This window comes from Montipora foliosa, chromosome 6 (assembly GCF_036669935.1).
Source record: "Montipora foliosa isolate CH-2021 chromosome 6, ASM3666993v2, whole genome shotgun sequence".
NCBI lineage: Eukaryota > Metazoa > Cnidaria > Anthozoa > Scleractinia > Acroporidae > Montipora > Montipora foliosa.
In genome coordinates, this window is record NC_090874.1 from 64,313,705 (window position 1) to 64,336,204 (window position 22,500).

Sequence of the window (22,500 nt, forward strand, 5' to 3'; positions counted from 1 at the left end):
GCAGAAAAGAATCCATATTCGCTTGGCACTTGCAAAATTTATACCCTGTTACAATCTTTAGCAAAGACATGCTACTGCCGCGTTCGTAGTGCAAACTGATTCCATGGAGCAACTTGAAAAGTACCTTTTGCATTTCGTGTTGCTTTACAAGTTGTTTTCGAGATATGACTGAAGCCGAGGTGAATTGTCGCAGCGACTGGCTGGTGATGCGGACAAGACCAATCGGAAATTTGAAATTGATTTAATTGCCCACAGGGAATTATGGAGATGAGCGCATTCCGATTAATCAAGGATCATGTCATTCTCTTGTTATCCTCATCCAGGGTGAGATGAAAATAACAACGAACCCTGATCTTTTCGGTTAAAAAGGCCTCCTTCTGATTGTTAAAAAAGAAATTTCGAAATTGAAAGAAACGTCATTCCGCTGATAACTAACTCCGTCTTGGGATTGTTGAACGATATTCATGAATTTCTCCTTTCGCGAGTGATAAATGCAAACATAAATGTTTAATAAAAGAATACGGAACCCCGATACGGACCATTCCCACCATGCCCTGAAGAGGGACCAGTCGACTTTGAGGGCGTTTTTCCAGAACGAAGCTGCCAGTCCAATCTATCATCTGTTGACTGCTTCATTCCAGGGCACAATCCACTTTCAAAAGTACAAACTGAAGAAGAAGAAGAAGTTAAAAGTTAATTGTATCGCCAGCGAAACAAATCGAATTGAACCCATTAATAGCCATTAATAACCCATTAACCCTGGTAACACTTGAGGCACAAACTGTTGTTTTTGGTAAGTAAAACACGACAATTTCATTTTATGAAAGAGCTAATTGGTCGAATTGCCAGCGTAGACAGATTAAATGGCTTACGTTTCCAGTATTTGCCCTTCGTTGTAGTGAATTTGTTTTTAAGGAAAATAACAGGAGTGGTTCAGACAGCTAAATATTGACAGCCGCAACAGTAAAGTCTATATGGGAAAAGGGAAATCGCGTAATTTGCAAAGCCTCATGGCTTAGAATGGCCAACTTACAAACCAACAAGATAAAGGGGCTCGTGCTGCGAAGCAACCTCGAGCCATGCTTTCTCTATTTTCCTCGCTTTTCTTCAACCATCCGAAGAACAAGGAAAGAAAACGAGAAGGCCCGGTTTAATTTCAAAACTGTCCTGGAAGGAAAACGTCTCATAAAGGTGTCTGATCTTGGCGGCTTTCCTCTGCAACAAGTTGTCTTTTGATACATTACATTTCTCCTTTTTTTTTTTTTTTTTTTGCGCAAAATTAATTGGTACTAACTGATTAAGACGTACCTTGTGCTGGTGGTGTAGGTGGGGACGGAGGGGGTGGTGGAAGGGATGTTACCGGTGGAGTAAGCGGGGTCATCAAAATCTTGCCGAGAATCCATGATCTTTCACAACCAACCCTTGCATATACACCATACTTTCGAGGAGCAGCACACCCGTATCCCCAACTGGTAACACCTTCAAGATACCATCTTCCGTTGATTTCACACACCAACGGTCCACCGCTGTCACCTTGACAAGTATCGACTCCACCCTCATCCAGACCGGCGCATAACATGGAGTTATCAATTTTGCCTGGATAAGCGAGGGAGCAATTTCCATTTGAAACCAACGGGACCGAGGCTTGCTGCAGTACATTGGGTTTCTTTCCACCTGCAGATAATGTTCCCCACCCTGTTATCCAACATCCCTTTTGATTTGGGCTCCCGGTTGGTAGAACATTGCTTGAGTTTGGTAGGCAAACCACTCCAACTCCTCTGCCAAGGATAGCAGGTTGAGCAAGCTTGATAAGAGCTATGTCATGAGCGAACGTCACTGGCTTGCTGTAGTTTTCATGGGTTATGATTTTTGCAACGTTTATGGTCTGCTCAGTACCAACGGTTCCGGATACTTTTTGTCCGTAGTGAGCACCTAATCTACACAAGATTGAAAAATATAAGGAACTTAGATAAACAAACTCATCAAAGATCAGACAGAAATAAAATTGGAAATCCAAGCAAATATAATAATTATATATAACAGGTGTTACAGTTCGACGCTCCTTACTGTGGCCATCTAACAAGGTTTTTGACAAAATATCCGCCAATCAGGTTGTGCGAATTTCACTGACAGTCACGCCTACTTGCAAAGTTCGTACGGTTGTTAATTTGAACACCGTTGCATGGGTTGTTGAGATGACGTATTTACACGTAGTTGTCAAATGTGAACGTTTGTTGGGTGGCCACTGTAAGGTGCGTTGCACTATAAGATTGCAATGACTCAAGAAGAATTCAATGGTAAAAGAACTATGAACATAAAGAATTTGTCACTGGAGAGTTTTTATAATTTAAAATGATTATTTTAAACTTTGATTATGAAAAAGGCTCTCAATGCGTGGCCACAAAGATTGCAAGCTGGCCTTCATTTGAGTATTGCAAGAATGATTCTATGGTTGGAAATGTAACAGGGAAACTTACGATCACGTACTGTATATGCACATAGCTTTTCACATTCGACAATTAGTCATAATTGCACATACTTAAAATCCCCTCGTTACTCTTAACAGGACTGTATACTTCGCAAACTAATTCAAGTATTTTATATTATGTATTTACTTCACTTTCAAATCTGACGGTGAGTAAGCCAAAGCAACACAATGAGCAGCGGTCACCACCCAAAATGGATGCACAAGTGAACCTCCGCAGATCTGCTCTTCGGGCGATGATGTTAACAGCATTGCTTGCCATGGCCAGCCGTTGACTTTTGCGTCTACGCCTCCAACGATGCGTGACGTGGACGGCTTGATTCCGCAACCTAAACAGTGAGTTTTTCATTTTTCAAAATAGAAAAATCATTAGATGAGAAACGTATTTGACAAATAATTCCTATGCTGTAATTGAGGCTGGCCGGCCTTCTTGATCGATTTTTCAAGGTCTTTATAAGGTGAACAAGTGCAACATGAAGCCTCCTTCGCTCGATGGTTCAAGAAAGTCAAAATATTTTTTTGCTCTCCAGTTTGAGTTTTTTGAGGAGATGAGGTTTATCATCATCTCTTTCCTGTCTTTGTGTCCTGCATATTTGAGTATTCTCAGATTACTTTGTATGAATGTCCTTGTTCACAAGCCAATGACGGGAAACGTTTCTAAAGAAACTGTGTGCCACCTCGGTGGGAAGAGACTCGAGGAAGCTCGAAAATTTGGTTCTATTAAAAGTCCATTACCCAAGAGCAAGAATCTGGCATCACGTTTGTCCCCATCTGCGTCAGAAAATTGTACCTTTTTAAACCACCTTTTGCACGAAAATTAACAATATACCAAATGATGTACCCAATTCAAATCTCCCGGGGTTAAGATTCTTTGTGTATTGTATTTGCATTATAACGTAGCATTTACATTTGAAATACCCGGAACAGAGCGTTATTGAATAGACCTTTTTGCAGATACGGCGGCAATTTTGATTTCCATTGTTTTAAAAGACATTATGGGATGCTCGAGGGCAAATTAATATGTATCTGGGAATGCCATAATAGCTATTTGAAACAATAGAAATCAAAATGGCCGCCGTATCTAAAGTAAAGTAAAGTAGACCTTATTTAACGTCGATAACTCGTAACAGTAATTAAACTGACAAACCCGAGGTCGACGGTGCGCTCATTTTACTCCCCCTTCTCCATCAGTGCTCCGTTTTACGGGTATTAAAAGCTACTAGCTACACGGAAAGGAAAGGAGTCGATACAAGGATGCGAGATCGGGGAATCGAACTCAGGACCTCTTGCACCAAGGCCGCGCACTAACCGACTGTGCCACCCTTGCTCCTCCTCTGCAAAAAGGTCTATTGGCCGATTTCGCCCATTGCTTAGTTTCCCGCAAACCTTGGTTAAAAAAATTGCCCTTTTCTTTTGCTGATGGGGACAAGACCAATTTGGGGATGGTCTCTTAGTCCTATGAAAGGAGGTGATAAAGGAAAATTGAGAACCATGAGAAAGACCTTTTGTTAATTAAGAGTATGAAAACGACTTACAAACCTCGGAGGGGTGGTGCTGCTGTTTGCAGTGGGGTAGAGGCCACGGTGGGTTTTGAATTTGTTGATGGCGGTAGTGAATCAAAGCAACTTCCGTGTCTCAGTGCAACGTCATCAATAGCAATGTCTCCTTGCCACCCGTTTCCCGTCATGCCTTCAAATGTCCCTTGTACCTTTCTCGAAACAAGTTAAACAAGTTCGAGTTTTCGGACGGTAATTCAGACAAACCAAAGAGAAAATTTTTCCAGTTAAATTGAACAAGAACTTTCAATAAAGGCCTAGAAAACTACAACTAAAATGTTAATTCTATCAACATATATTTGAATCAAACAACAAAAACAGGACTATAAGTTAGTTGGCTATTCTGGAGAATACGACCAACTAGATTTGGCCAGTCATTGGGTGCGCTCTATAAGTCCAAGATTTCCTTTAGTACTCGATTTGATAGACAATGCTTATTTAAGTAGAATACACGTTTCCCGTGTTTCGGGAAAGGAGCCCGAAGACCTTGCGTGACGGAAATAAAGTCTAGTTCTTAAGTTGTCCCCGAAGAGAAACATTCCTTGGCGATCCAAATTAGTGAAAGTTGTTCAATACTCACCAGTCCATTTGCACTCAGGAGGACCTCGGCCTTTTTCCAAAAATGTCCCTGGCCTCCTGACTTATTAAATATCAGCTGATTTTCGTTGTAAACGTTAAGCCTTCCCACTGATACGCCATGCATGAAATAATAGAACGTCATACAAAACTGACCGCTTCCAATATATGAGAAAGATAGCTTAGCGGTGTCATTTGTCTGCCTCGGCCAGGATGCCTCCACATAAATGTATTTTCCTTAGAGTAAAAAGAAAATTTGGTCTTGAGTATTTAATTTCATATTGTGGAACTAATCCATAAACTGCATGGAAAAAATTGTTTTTGAATTGGAAGAAAAACTGAGAATAACATCTTATTCAAAACACGTTTTCAATCTTGGATTTCGTCCTATATCTCGAACAAATGCAACTGAGATCAACTGAGGGAGCCCTGGTGAACAGGTCTGGCGTTGTGGTGAGATCGATCGCCTCCCACAAATGTGGCCTGGGTTCGCTTATTATTAATAACGGGACAACCATGATGTACTGATCTGGGGCACTCTAACGTCAACCGCGCAAAGCAAAGACAACGACACTTAAAGGCCACGTCACAAAATAATTGGTTTAGTAAAACAAAATCGCAAAAACAAAACTTGTCCATGCTTTAAAGTTTTATTGTCTCGCCTCTATGCAAAACGTCTACGCAAGTTTTCACAATCTCAATAAAGACAAAAACATTTTTATGAGACAATCACTTGAAAAAGGAGAAGCTTGCGTAACATCCTCACCGCGACTGCTGAAGCAATGAGTATGCAACGAGACGAACGTCGGACGTAGAGCCTTACGAACCCCCTCCAGAAGAGGAGAACCGTCAAAAGGACTGCGTTTCAAGGGCGGCGTAGCTGAATTTATACTCCCAGACTGGAAAACATCAGAATCGCGATAAGCATGGACGGTAACGGGGAAAACCGAGAGAAAAATTCTGATTATCTTTTTTGAGGTGGTTGATTCAAATTCAATTTCTTTTATTGCTCACATTATAAATGATGATTATATTGTAGAAGAACATTGGGAAAAACACAGGCAGGCCACAGGACTATCAACAGAAAATTAGTTCATAAGTGTACGGTGACCGAAGTAGCAGAGCTTTCCAGTTGGACACCGCCGTGGACAAATTGTGAGGACATAAGGACCACATCTAAAGAGCATGCGCAGAAACAGCCTACCTTTTCCACCATGGCCTGATAGCGGTCCTGTACCTCGAGATGGTGTGCTGCCAGATAGCAAAGTCCAGTCAAACTCGTCCGATGATTCCTGTTTCCATCCCAAACACAGACCTTTGTCAAATGTGCACAGACCTGGAAAGAAAGGTAGATTCTTGATTATTTGAGGCCTTTATGAAATCTCTGTGTATTGTGGCTGGATGCAAATAAACAAAATTCTTTAATTGTCTCTCAGTCTGAGATCGGGCTGGCGCGTAGGTGTCATCGTTCGCTGAAAATGACGTCAACTTACTTCCATTGACAGGGAAAAGTCCTATCGTCACTGGGCTTGATGTTGTAGCTAAGAAAAAAAAAGGATTATTTCGTTGCAGATATCTTGTAATTCTTTTTGAGTTACCAGACTAAAATGGTAAAAACGGACATCATTTAGTTCGTTATCTTTAAAGGAAGTGATGTGATGCAAGACCAAACTGCAGGAATTGCAGTATTCTTGTGGAATACGTTACGTAGCAACTTAAATTACCGTTTGCATCACAATTGTACATCAGTCTCATTTCTTGAGCATCCATTTGACTGATTCCTCGACGGTTTCCAATTGAAACCTATGGAATAAAAGCAGGAGAATTAAAACGTTATCAACAAATGGCAATAAAAATTGGTGATATGTTCTAGAGCGATTCGTATTCGTGGCCGGATTACGGAAAGTTGTAGCCTTATGCTGCTTGATCAAAAACCATTAAATTACTTGGATATCCCCTCAGAGTTTAGTTTTTGTAAGAAGGTTTTTATATTTTTTCAACCGGAAAACAACTGCTAAATTATCAATGACGAGGTTTGTTTTAAGTTTTGTTTAGTTTATCGTATGGCAACATTAGTATTCTTGAAAGTCACAATAACATAATTGTTCGATATCAGGTTAGTGACTTTATATCCTAGGATACCGGGACAGTAAAATAAGACTGTGATTGGCTAATTGCGTATTCGGTAAACGTAGTCAGTCTTCTGTTAGAAATTACGTTAGCAACCTCATTGTCAGGTCAAAAGCACATAATACATAAATGCTAAAAACATTTTGAATGCATGGATCATTTGTAGACTGCAACATGTGAACAAGTTAAACAGTACGTATGAAATCAATTTGTGTATTTAAGATAGACCAGAGTTTCAAATTAAATGAAAATCGTATAAATAACTGAACAATCAAATTTGTCTTGTAACTTTGTCAACTTTATTCTGAAAAGGCTTTGGTTTCATCATTACTCTGAGCTTCCAAGATGTCTTCAACCTGCAAGTTTTTATAATTAAATCAGTGGTTTTCAAAATGACGTCTTCGTCGTTTATTGAGCAGAGCACAGGCTCCGAAGGGGACTTTTCGCATTGAAAAAATCCGCTGATCATGAAAGAGTGAGTGCAGGTATATGATTCGTTGTTCTCCAGTTCACCTCACCGCCTGATGGATCTTTCGTCATTCGTGTCTGCACACACTTCAGACAGCGGAATCGCGAATACGTGAGCGACTGGGGAGGAGAGAGAGACTTTCTACAAGGGGCCTTTAGATAAAAAAGTAAGACCTTCGTCTATCTTTTCATATTTCAAATTACTTACTCCAGCTTTCTTAGGAATTATTGTGGGTTTTCCGTTCTTGGAAAAGTATGCTTCGCCATAATGCATGATTGATCCATAATCGTATGGAGTTCCCATTGAGTTTATTTGATCTGCACTGTATTTTTTGAAGTTGTTTATAGCATCTGTTAAGAATCAAAGAAAGACATTTCAACGAGTCAAGAATATTTAACAATTATTCCATGAGCCCGCGTTGGATTCAAGATGGTAAATAGCCAACGAGTCGCGTCGCGCCAAGTTGGCTATTACCAATCTCATATCAAACAAGGGTGAATGGAATAATTGTTTTATTAAATTCTCAACCTTTGGTTTTGCTAAATTTGTTCAAGTTTAAGAAACGACCGGAAAGAGATGTGATTTTCGGGCGCCCAAAATTTTATGCTGAGCGACATTTGCCGCATTCATTTCCATATAAGGTCAAAGGCAGGTATAATGGCTGATAACCGAGATCCAGTGAACTAATGAGAAAGCTACAATTGCATTATCCGAGGTTAAGAATTTAATAAAACTGCTTTAGCCCGCCAAATTTGCATGTTATCCTCGTTTTTGAAGTGAAATGAATGTATGTTTGAAGTGTAGGTTAAGGCGGCGAAATACGAGATACAAAAACCCTCAACTTGGCGTGCAACATTGTTTCGTTGTAAGTTTGGGTCGATGTTTCCCGTTTTTCACCTTGCATGATCAACTTGTCGCGCAACAAAAACATTTGTTGCGGGTTGAAGAAAGTTGCTGCGAGACGTAGAGCGCGGGTCTACTCTGACCAACAAATTTTGGCTTTGTTGCTCGTTTTTCATCAAGCTCACAACTTGTCGCGCAACAAATGTGCTCGTGTACCAGCAAATCAACCAATCAGCACCCTGCATTTTGTTCAACCCCCAACAAATGTTTTTGTTGCGGGTCAAGTTGATCAAGCAAGGTGAAAAACGCGAAACATCGACCCAAACTTGCAAATAAACAACGTTGCGCGACGAGTTGAGGGTTTTTGTATCTCGTATTTCGCCACCTTTATAGACAAATGAGTGATTCTCGCACTTATAGCTGGACAATTTAAACAATTGTCTCTTAGAGATACCTGAAAATTTCAGGTGGCTTCAACGAGATTAGAACACATTACCTCTGCGATGCATTGGTCATTTCATTTCATTTCATTCATCGAGCCCTTCAGGGGAATCGAACCAATCAGCCCAAAAGAATTGACCTGCTCCCAACTGTGTAGCTTCATAACCATTGCACTGGCTTCGCAGAGGTCATGGGATCGAATCCCGTGGAAGCCATCTCAGTTTTTTAGGTGTCTTGCTAAGTCGCTAAGTGCCAGGATCACTCAGGTTCCTCATTCATTTATCCTCGTTTTTGTTCACGGGGCCTGGGACCAACTTCCGGTCCCACAGTTTTTCCCACTTCCCATTCCATTGCAACTTCGTTCGGAGTTTTTGGTTGTAATCGCTAACGGTGTTTGTAGTTTTATTCAACGTTTGTCGACCTACTGTTGTACCAATCACGAAAGTTTTCACCTTTTCTAGATCTTTCTTCATTGTCTTGTTTTCCTTTAGCTTTTCTTTTGTCCTTTCCGTCCCTTTTACCAACCTTGTTTCGCACATTTTTTTGCTATCTAGTTTTCATAAACGGTACAAATATAGAAGTTGTTTTGTTGAGTTTGTGCCTGGTTGACAATGTGCCCCGAGCGCGATACACAACTATTTGTATAAATAAAATCCAATTTACACTTACCATGCATGATATTTGCATACTTGATTTCAACGTATTGATCTCTATCAGGTCTAGACTGTTCATGATAAAAGCCTAAGGCGTGACCTGTGGGAGAAGAAAATCCTTGCCATTGTTTTTAAACACTGATAGAATGGAGTCCAAGGCCATAGCGAGAAATTTTTGACTGGGGGGGGGGGGGGGGTAATGAAGTGAGCGCCGGAGGCACAAGCCCTTACGAGAGTCTTAGGGGGGGGGGGGGGAATGCTCTCCCAGAAAAATTTGAAATGCAGAGGCACGGAAGTGCTACTTTCATAGATATTTTGTCATAAGTAAACATTAATCAGTCCAAGTTTAGAAAGACAGGTACTTTTAGAGGTTAAGGTTTTGTAAACGACTGGTTTTACCAGTAATTTGTGTTTACCCAATAAAGTTATTATTCGTATTGAACTTTTGATGAATCGCTAAGTAACAGATTAGTCTATGATGTCTCCAAATGGATTTTCGTCAAAAATATCTTTATCAATCAAGACAAGCGAATCGGCTGTGAAAAGATTCAAAGGTAACATCAGTCAAGTCCAAACTATCTGTCCAACACTCCAGAAAAAGACTACATTAATTTATCTTTCGAATATCTTTCCCACTTGCCCCGCCGCTAGCTACGGCCATGATGGAGTCTTTTAAAATGCTGTGTTCTATATCAAATTTTAGACCCGCTTGGGGTAGATAATAGGGCCGTTTATACGAGAGAAAATAATCCGCGGCTTACTCTGGCCGCGGCGTACATAATAGGCGAAAGGAACTATTTATACGAGCATAAACTCCCAGCCAGGATAAGCCGCGGCTTGAGAAAGCCTTGAACGAAGATTTTGTTCCATTTATACGGGGTGTTCGCGTCTTATGTAAGCCGCGGCCAGAGTAGGCCGGGGCTTATTTTCTCTCGTATAAACGGCCCTAATATCTGTTGAGTGCCCGCTCTATTAACAATGACACACAACAAAACTCTGAAGCCAGTTAGTTGGTTCTTGCCTAGAGAAAACTTTGTAGAAACTGATCGTGTGACGCAAGTGTTACAGTAAAACTAATTATACGATTTCATTTGAAGTCATTTGCAATTTTTTCCAAAAATAGACTGATCTCATAAAGTCGCAATAAATTTGACGGCAAAAGGAAAACGTTGAGCAAATCCGCTGTTAGTTTAACTGAAAGAAACCAGACCATCATTTATTGAGCAAGTACTAAAAGGAGTGAAATGAGAGAAAATAAGCCGGCGTCACTCACGATTTTATAGCAGCAACCGCTTAATAATAGAGAGATTTAGCATTGCGTTCACGGTAAACGGTAAAATTTTGTTGTACCAAGAATATTAGAAACTCCTTTGTTTTCGCTGATTTCTTGCCTATGAGCTACATACAATGACTAACTATGTAAAATAGAGTGATAAGCTAGAATAATAAATTTTTAATGTTTTCATGAAATCGCGCAATTTGTTGTCTGCTGTATCACATAAACATGACGCTAGATATTTAAGTCTAAAAACAACTTCGACAACAGCAACAGCAGCAACATGGCCACTTGAAAACAAGCATTCGTTTGTTAGTTACCATTTTGCTATTATTCAATTCCATCTCAGTGATCGTGTTGCACAGTGTTTGTGAAGTAAGGGGGTGTTTACATGATACCGGGGCGACTTTCGCACCGACGCGAGTTCACTCCGGTTCCCTCTCTTAGCTCTGTATTTGTTTACATGATACCACCCATGCTGGGGCGACTCACAACGGCGCGAGTTCACCCCGGTTGCTGCACCGGAGCGGAAATTTCGTTCCGGCGCGAAATCTCGCAACGGTACCATGTAAACGAGGAACGACCACTTGTTCCGGTGTGAAATCGGCCTCCCTGTGGGCTGGAACGGGTAGCACATGCGTACTTTTCCTGATAGACGACATATTTGCAATTTGGACTCACGCTTGTTTTTTTTCGATATGTGGTGTCCCTTCACCCCGGTGTGAAACTCGCACCGGTGCGACTTTTCTCATGTAAACACCCCCTAAGCTAGAACAGGATTAATCGGAGTGCTATTGAGGTAAATATGAAGAGACAAAAAGATCGACTTTTGGAGACTCAGGGTGTTGTTTTGCAGTACAAGAAAGAAATTTTCCGTGTATTACTATCTTCATTTAGTTTCTTTCATCATTGCCATGGCTCACTAATATCCATGTCAAAGTCATGACACTGCTCTGGACCAATCAGAACGAGCAATTTTCACCAATGCACCATGAATACGGTTAGCAATGATTCAACATTTATGCAACACAAACGAACCTATCTCATGTGCGACAATTCCACCATGCCAGCAAGCGGTTGCAAGAGATAAAAGCTGCCTGGTTCCCGTTCTGCCCACGTGAGACCAGCAACTTAAAAGGAAAGGAAATAAAACTAATTAGTCTCTTTGTTGAATGAAAAGTGAGTAATATTCAAATTCAACTTTTCCTGAGGTACGTGACGGAAAGTTTCCACGAACTTTCTTAGACGAAATGTAGAAAAGACTTAAACCGTTGACTCACAGGGGTTCCCCATTGACAAGTAAAATCGTCTGGCGTTAGACAGAGTAAAATACTAAGTCTGACTCTGCCAGTCGGCTTGACTTTCTTTGATTTGCCGCTCATCCAAAGAAATGGATGAGTCAGTCCAGTTCCGATACGGCTCTTGCTTAAAATATTTGATTTCTCAACTTGTAATTACGCCGATCACATCAAGCCACTGATCCAACGTACACCGGTAGGAAGATTAACCACGGTTGCTTGCTTCAAAAGTCCAGTTTCGACTTGTCAAACCTGTTTTTTTTATTTGTGCGCATGATCAGTCGCCATGCGCCATCATCAGTATTTTTTAAATTTACAACAGCGTGACAATTTTTAACTGTCTAAACTCCCACGAGTATTTCCTCCGTATGTCGGTTACAGAAACGTAGTTAGCCAGAATTGAGAAACTTATTAATTTTTTCAGTAAAAATTGAAATGGCATTTTAAAAACTTTGAACTATCTTGAGTTTCCAAGGAAATGATTCCTTGGTTAGTAGGAGCAAGGATGGCACAGTTGGTTAGTGCGCGGCCTTGGTGCAAGAGGTCCCGAGTTCGATCCCCGGATCTCACATTCTTGTTTCGACTTCTTTCCTTTCAGTGTAGCCTAAGTAGCTTTAAATACCCTTAAAACGGAGCACTGGTGGAAAGAGGGGGGTAAAATGAGCGCACCGTCGGATTCCTGGGAGAATACTCTCTAGAGAGTAAAGGAACTTCCGACGTTAAATAAGGTGTACCTTTACCTTTACGGTTATCGTGTGTTTGTCAGAGTTGTTCGAAAATATCCCAACTGTTTGTTTTGGTTTTGTGGTTTTGCGGTTACTAGTCACGCGTGACTGACTCCCAAATACATTTGAATTTTTAGCGCATGGTCAACACGAAATGACGAGCCGGCTGGCAGAGTCTACTTTCCTCTTCCCGACTTATCTAGGAAGATCGAAAGAGACTCTACTCCCAGGGTACAGGTTGAGTGAATCAACGTTTTATCGTTTTCGACAAACAACTTGGTTAGAGTACGTTCTCCGTTCTCCTTCGTCGAACGCAATTACACACTAAAGTAAACGAATCGAGTGGAAGAGCAACAAGCAGGCCGTGCTGTAGATACGGTGTGTACTTTCCGATAAATGATACTTACCCTGATCCCCTGTAGAATAAGATATAAGCAGCTTCGTTGGTTCTATTTTTAAACCGAATGCACGTGTTTTGTGTCCACTCGGCAAAGCCTTGTTGTATTGCGTTCATTGCCTTTTTTTCCTTTACTAGAAAAACAAAAGGAAGAGAAATTGCCTCTTAATATTTTATAGGTCTTTACTGCGTTTTATATAGGCTTTCAATATTTTTTAAAAAATCAGTGATAAAGGTTTATTCCGTTTTATTCGTTTCGGTCATTTTCATATGAATGTGTGTATTTGTATGTACTGGTCTTCAAGTTCACAAAAAACTGACTCGTAAATCTAAGACAATAAATGGCAAGCTGGATAAATTTTCGTAGTTAATTTTATCGATTAAGGAATTGTATGATCATAGTACGATATACTCACACAGAGAACTATGGATTTCGTAAACAGCGATGCCATTTGGCCATTTCAGGTTTGTTATGGAACCTCTCGCTTTCTCTGCTTTTGTCACCTTTATGTCGCCATCCACGAAATCTCCAGACAATCTTCCGTGGCGCATGTTTAAGTTTTCTGCAAAAGTTATGATTCATTCAATTGAACTGTAATATTTAAGATCTTCATCGATTGCACAATAGAGAACGTGATTGACTTTGCCTGAGATGTAAGTATTAATCCTGACCAGGCAAAATTCATTGGGGTGATGAAAGTCAATTCGATCGATGCGTGATGGTGCTGCGATTGCCGAACGCCGAATTCTAAACGCTAAACGTTACCTTTTGAAGCCGAATAACTGTAAACATACGCGACAATAACTAAAATCTAACCACTTAGAAAACTTCAGTAATTAATTGAGAGCTCACCATTTTAAAATCGGTGCCTAAACTTTATTAGTCGAGATCTTCTGTACAAAAAAAGGAGGCGATATCATTCTGCTTTCGGCGTTTGCAAAATACCCCTGCCTAGTTCCAAACGCTTAATTGCACAGTTAACACCGGTGGAGGGTTGCCTTGTAATGCATGGTTTAACAGTGATCTATACAAATTCCAGCATAGTTCTCAGGTCAACAATAAATCTACTTTTGTTAATACAAACTCTTCACACAAAGACTAGCCTTTTACAATATCACGTCCACTTTGCTATGATCACACACTCCCTAAAGATAACTTTTCGCTAAACCGACAACATAGAGTAGATTTTTGCTACTGGAGAAGTTGAGATGTGCTGTAGTCTTCCTCCAGAACGCGACTTGTTTAAAAGCCTTGTTTGCAAACAGCATTGAATTAACTTACCTTCAGGGCTCGAAGAATGACTTCTAACAATAAAAAGACACAAGAAAATGGCAGTATTCATGGCTGCCTTTTAGGAATCGTGAACTAGAGACGCCTTTGAATTTCGACTGATGCACTAGTCTTGATGTTTCAGAAGGCTTGAATGCTGGGGGAGAACATGAACAATCGATGCTACAATCGATACCACAACACCTTGGTTATGACTTCTCTTCTTTACTAGTTACGAAGTTACGTCAATTGATCTTATATCAAATCCCTGAGTATTGCATCACGCATTTTCGCATTTTTGCCTGCCTTCTTGCGTGAATACTTTAGTTAGCCATAATAATTTGTCGTGATCAAGACCTTCAGTCAGGACAAAAACAATATTTTTATTTGCAGCCTTTGTACTAAAAGCGTCTGAGCAACACCTCTGAATTTTCAAAGAATCTTGGCTAATTAATGTGGAGTTTATCGGTAAGAACTTTCATTTGGAATGGCAGTCCTGTTGGAAAGGACACAGGATTTCGAGAGAGTTTGAAATTTCTCCCTGCAGGGCCGGAACTATTTTCGTGATTTGTTTTGTTTTATATCACGTTTGAGCGGTTTGGTGTGTTTTGCTTGAAATTTTCGCGCCACATTCTCGGCCCCCACACTTTTTCCCGCGCTTACGTACAGCAAGAGCCACATGCGTACATGAAAAAATGCTTTGCGCACTGATTGGCTCGTTGGATTTTCTCTTTTTGTTGTGATTGGCCAATGAAACTGCTTTTGTCTTGGTTTCATTGGGCATTTCAGCGGGACCCGATTGACAACTAAAGGAAAAGGAAAAATGGCACTGGAATCCAAACTTAAATCGAGCATGCATATCGAACCAGTAAAGACAATCGTTGGCACCCTGACGACAATGCCTACGCATCTCAGCATAATATTTGTCCCTTTGAAAGCTGGAAGTGAAAAAATCCTTTGATGAAGGCTTGTTTAAGGAACCTTCAACGATGCTTTGTTGGGTGAAGCTGAAAGGAAGGACAGGCATAAAAAAGATCTCACTATGTACTGAAATCAGTTCAAAGGCGTAAGGGTCAACCACCCAAGCTAAAGCAAGCAAAATTGTCTACTTTACATTGAATAAATTAGGGACTTCAAGATACAACTAGGACGTCAGACTGGTACTAAAACACCGTACAAGCACGCTAAATAGGCCATTTCCGAGTTCATGTCTGCCTCCTCTTCAAAGCGAGTCTAAATGCGACGTTTTTCTCATGAAAATTAGTTTTTAGTCACAATCACAAAACCTTCGCACTTAGACTCGCTATGAAGGGGAAGCAGAAAGTTCAAGAAGCCGTTCTTTTATTTTATGAGGTAATACTTGATGATGACTAATTTCTTTTGCTTTACGAAGCATTCAGTCCTGCACATTTGACTTTTTCTCATGATATTCCATTTTTAGTTCAAGCTTTGAGAATGCAAGCAGCAAAGAAAAGAAATAGAATTAAGGATTTGTCATAAAACGTTTCTCCACATGGCGCTTTGTTTTACATCCATCGACAAAATTAAAAATTCTCGTTCCCACTTTAATTATAGAAAATTGCACGCCCAAATGCCATCCTTGTAGGATTCGTAGAAGGCCGCCATTTCCATCGATCGCGCTGAAATTTGGCGTGTTTACTATGTGAAACACCAATTATTACTGAATAGGATGCAGTCATTGTGACGTAATATGTCACCGTGGAAACGGGCAAGCCCTGTAAAAACACCCTTTATTTTGTCTTTAGTTGCTCATATCTCAAAAATGAAGGGCAAGATGGAACTTCCTGCAAAGTTAAACGAGATGCTTCTGTGAAGCATACACTGGGTTGCCTGTGGTACGTGCTACAGAAAATCAGAAGGCACTGAATTGTGTGGTATTGAAATACAGCATTCCAGTCTCTGAAGAATAACAAATAAAAGAGAAGCGAGAAACATTGGCTTCTGGGCTGACATGTTGATAATTTTCAAGTTCCCTCACAACTTCGTTTTACCACAAGTGTGCCCTCTGAGCATCTGAAGGCTTTCTAATACTAAAGTTCACTGAAGTTAAGCCCTGCCGGGCGGGGTTAGTGTTTGGAAGGGAGACCAAAATAATGTACCCCTCTTAAATCAGAAGCATCGGACCGAAAATACTATTAACTCTAACAAATGCGAACTCAGCAAGGTACAGATCTTGTTAGCTTGCTTTATGCAAAACAAATATTGATGAAAAAGCAAATAACTATTGATACACAGTTTTCAGAAAGAGCAGAAGGAAGTTCCCCGGACGGTCGATCGAGAATAAAATATTTACGACATCAAAACAACATTAATTTTGAACCGTGAATATAGAATATAAAAAGTTACGATCAGCGACAAACATTTTGGGAGATTTTTGCTACGTTCAAGTAAATTGCAAAATCGAAAGTGACATGGCCGGAATTCAGCGGGCGCCGTGATTAAGTTACCGCTGTATGTTTACTCGCCAAACAGTGAAGCATCTGTGTCAAATGATGGCAAGATACCGGGTTTTTGTAAGTTTCTTTTTCTGTCAAGTGTTATAAAGTTTGACAATGAAATGAGCGAAGTCAAAACAAAGATCACAATCGCCCAACTCTTATTTATGCAAAGTCAAAATTTACTCTCCAAGACACGTACGACGTTATTTATCACCAGGTAATTCCATCATTTTGGAAATAGCAGCTACTTTATTATTCATCTGCGTCACAAGTTTTCACTGATTTTGGGGCTATTTTGTTGAAACTCTAGCACGCTTCCAACAGGCCTGTGAACCCTTCCTGCTTACAGAGCAATACTAAAAAACTTCTCCCATATCACATTTCAACCTTAAGCTCGAAAATTCAATACACAACATGATATTATAATTCACAAAGGCAGAAAATACTACGGAATCCTTTTCCAGCCAAAATTTTATTGAAACAAACAACATATTTGCTCTTAGAGGCGAAAACCTCTTCCTATTTCATTGCGTGCGTGAAGACAAGAAACTCAATTGTGTCAAATTACCATGTACTTCAGGTAAATACTGCTCACTTTGATTTCGTCTCGACGGGCGATAGATTGTTGTCGAGGTCCAGTACTCGTCGCTTTTGAGATTCATGCCTAGTTTATACAACTGACTTTCCATTATTGAGCTTGGGTATATTTTGTTTAAGGATCCACTAAAACGCCATTCGCGTTGCATGACTTTCGACGCCATTGCAGGCTAAGTTAATGATTCTACTGTGCCCACCACAGAAATCTACGCAATTCCACTACCCTCTCGATCCTAAGAAAATACGCCCAGAAGGCTCTATACACAAAGACACCACTTACCAGGGGAGTGACAGGCAAGACTTTTACCGACACGGAAAAAAAAAAAAAAAACTAAAAAAAAGAAAAAAAAGAAAAAAAAGAAAACAAACAAACTAAACGAAGACCTCGACTGGGTTTGCCTTATAAGGCAACCCAGTAAAAAAATTCTGCATAGAGGATTCAGAGCTACTTTAGTTCTGTGATATTTTTAAGGTGGCTCTTATTCTGCAGCACAGAATGTTTTTAAACGTGGCAGAAATTTTCATCTCGGCCTTCTGATCACTTTTCAGAAATAAAAAAGGGGCTCACGGAGTTCTTTTTTGAGATATGAGCAACAAAATCCGATATATAGGGTATTTTTGCTAAGTTTTCCCGTGTCAAGGTAACTTAATATGTCATAAAAATGACCACACCTTGTTTGGAAATAATCGGTGTTTCATATTGTATCATAATATTGCTGTTAAGTGATACAGTGTTGTAGCGTCATTCGTTCTAAAGAAACTGTCTTAGAAGTGTTGTAACTGTTTCAAGCCAACGTGAATGTAATTACCCGCATTTCAGGACATAATTAAGTGAATGCGAGTTCGTGCAAATGATGAATATTCTTCCTTGCATTTCGGGATCCTTGTTTCACAGTTTTTCACTACGTACATCTGATATTTCATTAGATCTCTTAACAGTTTTGAACTTTTGCCTTAAAAACAATTTCAAGAAAAGAACAGAGAATACATATTTTCCGTAAAGCATGGCTTTACATCATCTTTAACAAGCATATGTTAGGAATGTCTCATTTCCTGACTGGGGCTAAAATTTTCTATCATATGTACATTCACTAGGAAAACCAGATATCTCATTTGCAAATTTTATTTAAATACACCTATTGCTTACATTAACCTTCTCAGTGCACACTTCTAACCAGAGTGGATTTACAAACTCGTTTCGAATTTTGGAATAAGCGAGGCCCAGTGGTTATCGCGCTGGCATTGTTTTCCGATGCTCCGGGTTCAGATCTCATCCTGGCCACAGATTAGAGCGAAAAATCTTTAACGTCATCACGCTTAGCAAATGGCAAAATGATTACCTCCTTCCAGTTGACACTGGAACTGGCCCATAAACTTAAATACCACTATGCTTAAATATCGGTCCTCTCTTACTTTATTACTTGAAAACAACATAGAAAAATATTCACTATCAGAAAGGTGGAAGTTTCGAACTCAAACGTTCGACAGTAACCAATGCCTCTCATTTTGATTCACATTATCCGTCAAGAAGGCTACTAGTAGGAAGCTTTAGCAACGACAACGGCGACGGCAACAGGAAGGTCACAAATTTGCATATTTAGTTGGCAAAAACAATAGCTTTGCACGCTCTGTACGTGCATTCTTAGTTTTTGTCCATTTCTTTGCCGTCGTCTGCAAAATAACAACGTGAAATTGTCAAATTTGAGGTTTATGGACAACGACAGCACTTGGAGATTAAGCGCCGCTCATAACGGTTTCATTCTAATTCCTGAGGGCTGCTACACCTTTGTCATATTAAAAAGCCTGGAATAGTCTCGAAGTTATTGCAATAACGCGAATGTAAGTTTTGAGATGGCGTTCTCGTTGCCGTTCCCGTCGTCGTTGGTAAAGCTCCCTAGTAACAACTCGCCAGCTACCTAAAAAACTTCAATATGCGTCCTCGAAGTCTTTTTTTTCCTCTAATATTTTCTTAATTAAAACAAGAAAAAATTACTTTACTTTTGGGCTTTAGTAATAACGTAGAAGTTTAGAACTCAAACGTTTTATAGTAACCAATGCGTTCCATTTTGATTCATGTTATCCGGGCTAGAAGGCAAGTAACAGCTTGCCCACTTGCAAACAAAAATTCACGATCGCTTCTATGTCCTAATGGTAGTGGGAATGAGATTATTTTTTTTCCTGGGGAAGAATTCCCACTCTACAACTTCGAAAGTACACTATTTACGAACCAATGAGTCATGAGTCAATGAGTCAATGAGTTAGTGCAGTTAACCAAACCATAAAATGAAAGCTAAAATTTCAGAGAGTGCTTAGGCCTAATCACTGAAACAAGGGCTTAGGTTTAATCAATAAATTACTGCTATATTGACTGTGAGTCTCATTGACTCATGATTCATTGACTCATTGATTTATTGACTCATAAAACATGGGACCTCTACAAATTCAGTCTCTCCTAAAATTGCCAGGATTAGCTTCCTTCTGCTTTGAACAACATGGCTCATGCGATGACATCTGAATGCTAAATTGTTTCGTTTAAAAAGAATTCTTTTGCGGGGCCACATGTGGGATTCACGCACAAAGGACAGCGAAGGGGAAGTTGACGGGAACAGTTGACACCAGATTCCATATGACTTTTGACTACGTCGGCCATTGCCTAACAAAACAAACAAAAAAAGGGGTGAGAGAACTTAAAAAAACATCGAAAGGGAACTTTGGGTATATGAAAATACTGCTTGACGACAAGGAAAGAGAATGAATAAACAATTAAGCTTGTGAAGTCCTTTTTGTTAATTGTCCTGCCAGCCTCGCTATCGGTAAGAAAGACGTTTAATTAATGATTCAGGATGTTAGAGTGGCACTGTGACCAAAAAATTAAATTTTAATTTTTCTTTGGATTTCAAAACTATGTTAACTAAACACCAAGCGACCAAAGTTTTAAGCCTTGATTAAAAAAAACCTGTTTATTTTAACTGGAATTTTCCTGTTTAATGGTCCGCCATTACTAACTTTAAGATCTTGAGAGAGCTGGTTCGAGAAGAAAATGACGTCAAAGCCTCACTAGTTTAAGAATGCAATGCGCGCTGTGTACGCCACAGAATCAATATGCAGCACGGCAGTTTTAAGCTTTCAGACTTTTAAACTCGCGTTTTTGCATACAGTATACAGCTGTTTCAAGAAAGGTTGTCCAAAAGAAGCATAAAAGCGTACGCGACAATGCCGAGAGGCATTATGGCAAACTGTCAGTTTGAGTCAACGAAAACATGACGGCAATGCTATCGAAAACGTCACCTAGAAATACATGCTCATGTTTTGTCAATGGTCAATGACATTGAGATATGAGACAGTTTCAAAATTCAGTCAAATGATCCAGGCCATGAATTAGTAACAAAGGGTTGGGATTCACAGAGAAAGCATGATTATGACGACTTTAACCTTACTTGTTTCGCATAGAAAGTTCGAGAAAGGTACCAAAAATCGTGGCGCACGTGCAGAACCACAGTTTTTGGGCGTGTTTTGGTAGCGTGATGGCGGGCGGGCGAGCGCTTCACTTCAATAACGCTATATCCTAAGAACTCTTTCATCCAAATAGCTCGCCATCGTAGGTCTTCACTGTACGGTCGTGGCATCTTCGATTCTGGGCGTTCACTACATACTACCTTTCGGTATTGTCGCAAACGCTTTTACGCTTCTTTTGGACAGCCTTTCTCGAAACAGCTGTATAATAAGCTGCATTCACACGCTGAAATTTTAAGCTAGTGAGCCTTTGACGTCACTTTTCTCTGGATCCAACTCTCTGAGGTCCAATCGGTCAGTTTTGAACGTGAGTAATAGCGGACCGTGAAATCCAAAACGTACACTCAAAGTAAACGGCCTTTGGATAAAAGTCAAAGCTCAAAATTTTGCCAGTCAGGTGTTATGCAAATACACTCTCAAAATCTGAAGAAAAAAAGGAAGAACCCTGTCTCATGTTTCCAAAACATGTGTGATTGCCCCACACCAATCATCCGTTCCATTTTACAAAAAGTGCTTAGCGCCTTCATCAAACATATTTAGCCAAAATGAACGAAAAATAAACGGAGCTCCTAAAATGGCTGCCATTTACTGGGCAGCTACATCATTGAACTGGAATTCCCGCGAAGAAGTTGTTTGCTTTCCGAAAGCCGAGAGAACTTACTTATGTATCTAAAAGACATTGCATTATTATACATCCAGCACATTTCAAACAATACTGAGGTTATTCTACTAGAACAAAAACACAGTGAACGTGAAAACTGGGAGAACTTGCTCTCTCTTGCGTGCAAGAGCATCCTTGTTGGCATAAGCTGATGACCAAAAAGGTAACGAGATCCCCCACCCCCTCCCTCCTTAGGTGACAAGTAACTATGTTCAAAACAATAATTTACCCCATTACTTACATGGACAAAGGTGGTACTGTCGTTCAAAGAGGCTGCTCGACGTATATTTTCTATGCCAGCCTGTAGAAAACAGATAACTGTACAGATCAGCTTGGTTGTTGTCAGTTACCTTGCCGGGTAATGTAATGGTAATAGCGACTTTCTTAAAATCTTAAGGTTATCTTGATCACAGCAATTGCTCTACTAACTGGGGAGGCCCTAAGTCAATTCAAATCACATGAAATTTAAGCAGATTAACTCAAATGTATGTTGGTTTCTGATGAGAGGGGAAAACTGGAGAACGCGTGGAAAAAACTCCGCGGAGAAGAGTAGAAAACCAACAAACCCACGCACACACTTAAACTAGCACCGCAGAGACCTAAAAAGAACGCACACCAGCATAAAGAAATGGCAATGTTATGCTGGGAATATCTTAGCCGCCGACCTTTTGGCTCAGTTGGTTGAGCACAAACTACTGAACGGGAGGTCGCGGGATCAAAAACTCCGACCGCACCAATACTCAAGGTCTTAAAAAATAGCTGACATCTGCAAATGGTTTGACTCCCTAGTCTTCTTGGATACGGACGATAAACCGTAGGCCCCATTTCACAAGCCTTCAATATTCATAACCCTATGGGAAGTAAAGAGACTACACACTATTCGCAAAGGACAGGGCACGGAGTTCCCGGTGTTGTGGTCTGTCCTCTGTAGGGGAGGGGTGGGGGGAGGGGGAAGGTCAATGCTCCGAGATATTAGATACAACAAGCTACTCTTATCCGAGGATAAACAAAGATATGATGATGATCCTAAACTTTGAAAATATCATGCTACCAACACCTAACCTCATGTGCCACTTCTGAATACTCTATGTCCAGCTCATGAAGTGTCTCGATGTGGTCAGAGGTAAATGCAATGGGAACCAACAGGATGT

The 22,500-nt window shown here is 40.2% G+C and overlaps 3 protein-coding genes across 4 annotated transcripts in view; all 3 read right to left on the bottom strand.

The window, feature by feature from the left end:
- Positions 1–507: 507 nt before the first annotated feature.
- On the bottom strand, positions 508–4,172 carry LOC138005905 (trypsin-like). Its single transcript, XM_068852078.1, has 4 exons — positions 4,025–4,172; positions 2,616–2,814; positions 1,309–1,937; positions 508–668 (listed from the first exon to the last, which is right to left on the bottom strand). Exons 1-4 carry the CDS (start codon positions 4,170–4,172, stop codon positions 508–510), a joined length of 1,137 nt encoding a protein of 378 aa, XP_068708179.1.
- A 383-nt stretch (positions 4,173–4,555) lies between these two features.
- On the bottom strand, positions 4,556–14,192 carry LOC138005906 (low choriolytic enzyme-like). The gene is made up of 9 exons (XM_068852081.1): positions 14,132–14,192; positions 13,266–13,412; positions 12,860–12,983; positions 11,468–11,559; positions 9,170–9,253; positions 7,424–7,566; positions 6,342–6,420; positions 5,822–5,953; positions 4,556–4,854 (listed from the first exon to the last, which is right to left on the bottom strand). Exons 1-9 carry the CDS (start codon positions 14,190–14,192, stop codon positions 4,556–4,558), a joined length of 1,161 nt encoding a protein of 386 aa, XP_068708182.1.
- A 4,090-nt stretch (positions 14,193–18,282) lies between these two features.
- The window catches only part of LOC138008136 (ferrochelatase, mitochondrial-like), a 15,293-nt gene continuing 11,075 nt past the window's right edge, over positions 18,283–22,500 (bottom strand). For both annotated transcript variants that reach the window (XM_068855355.1, XM_068855356.1), the window contains exons 9-11: positions 22,412–22,500; positions 21,591–21,650; positions 18,283–19,828 (exon numbers count right to left, since the gene is read on the bottom strand). The exon at positions 22,412–22,500 is cut by the window's right edge and continues 73 nt beyond it. In XM_068855355.1, the coding sequence (XP_068711456.1) occupies positions 19,694–19,828; positions 21,591–21,650; positions 22,412–22,500 (284 nt within the window). In that variant the 3' untranslated portion in view covers positions 18,283–19,693. The remainder of the gene's footprint in view (positions 19,829–21,590; positions 21,651–22,411) is intronic.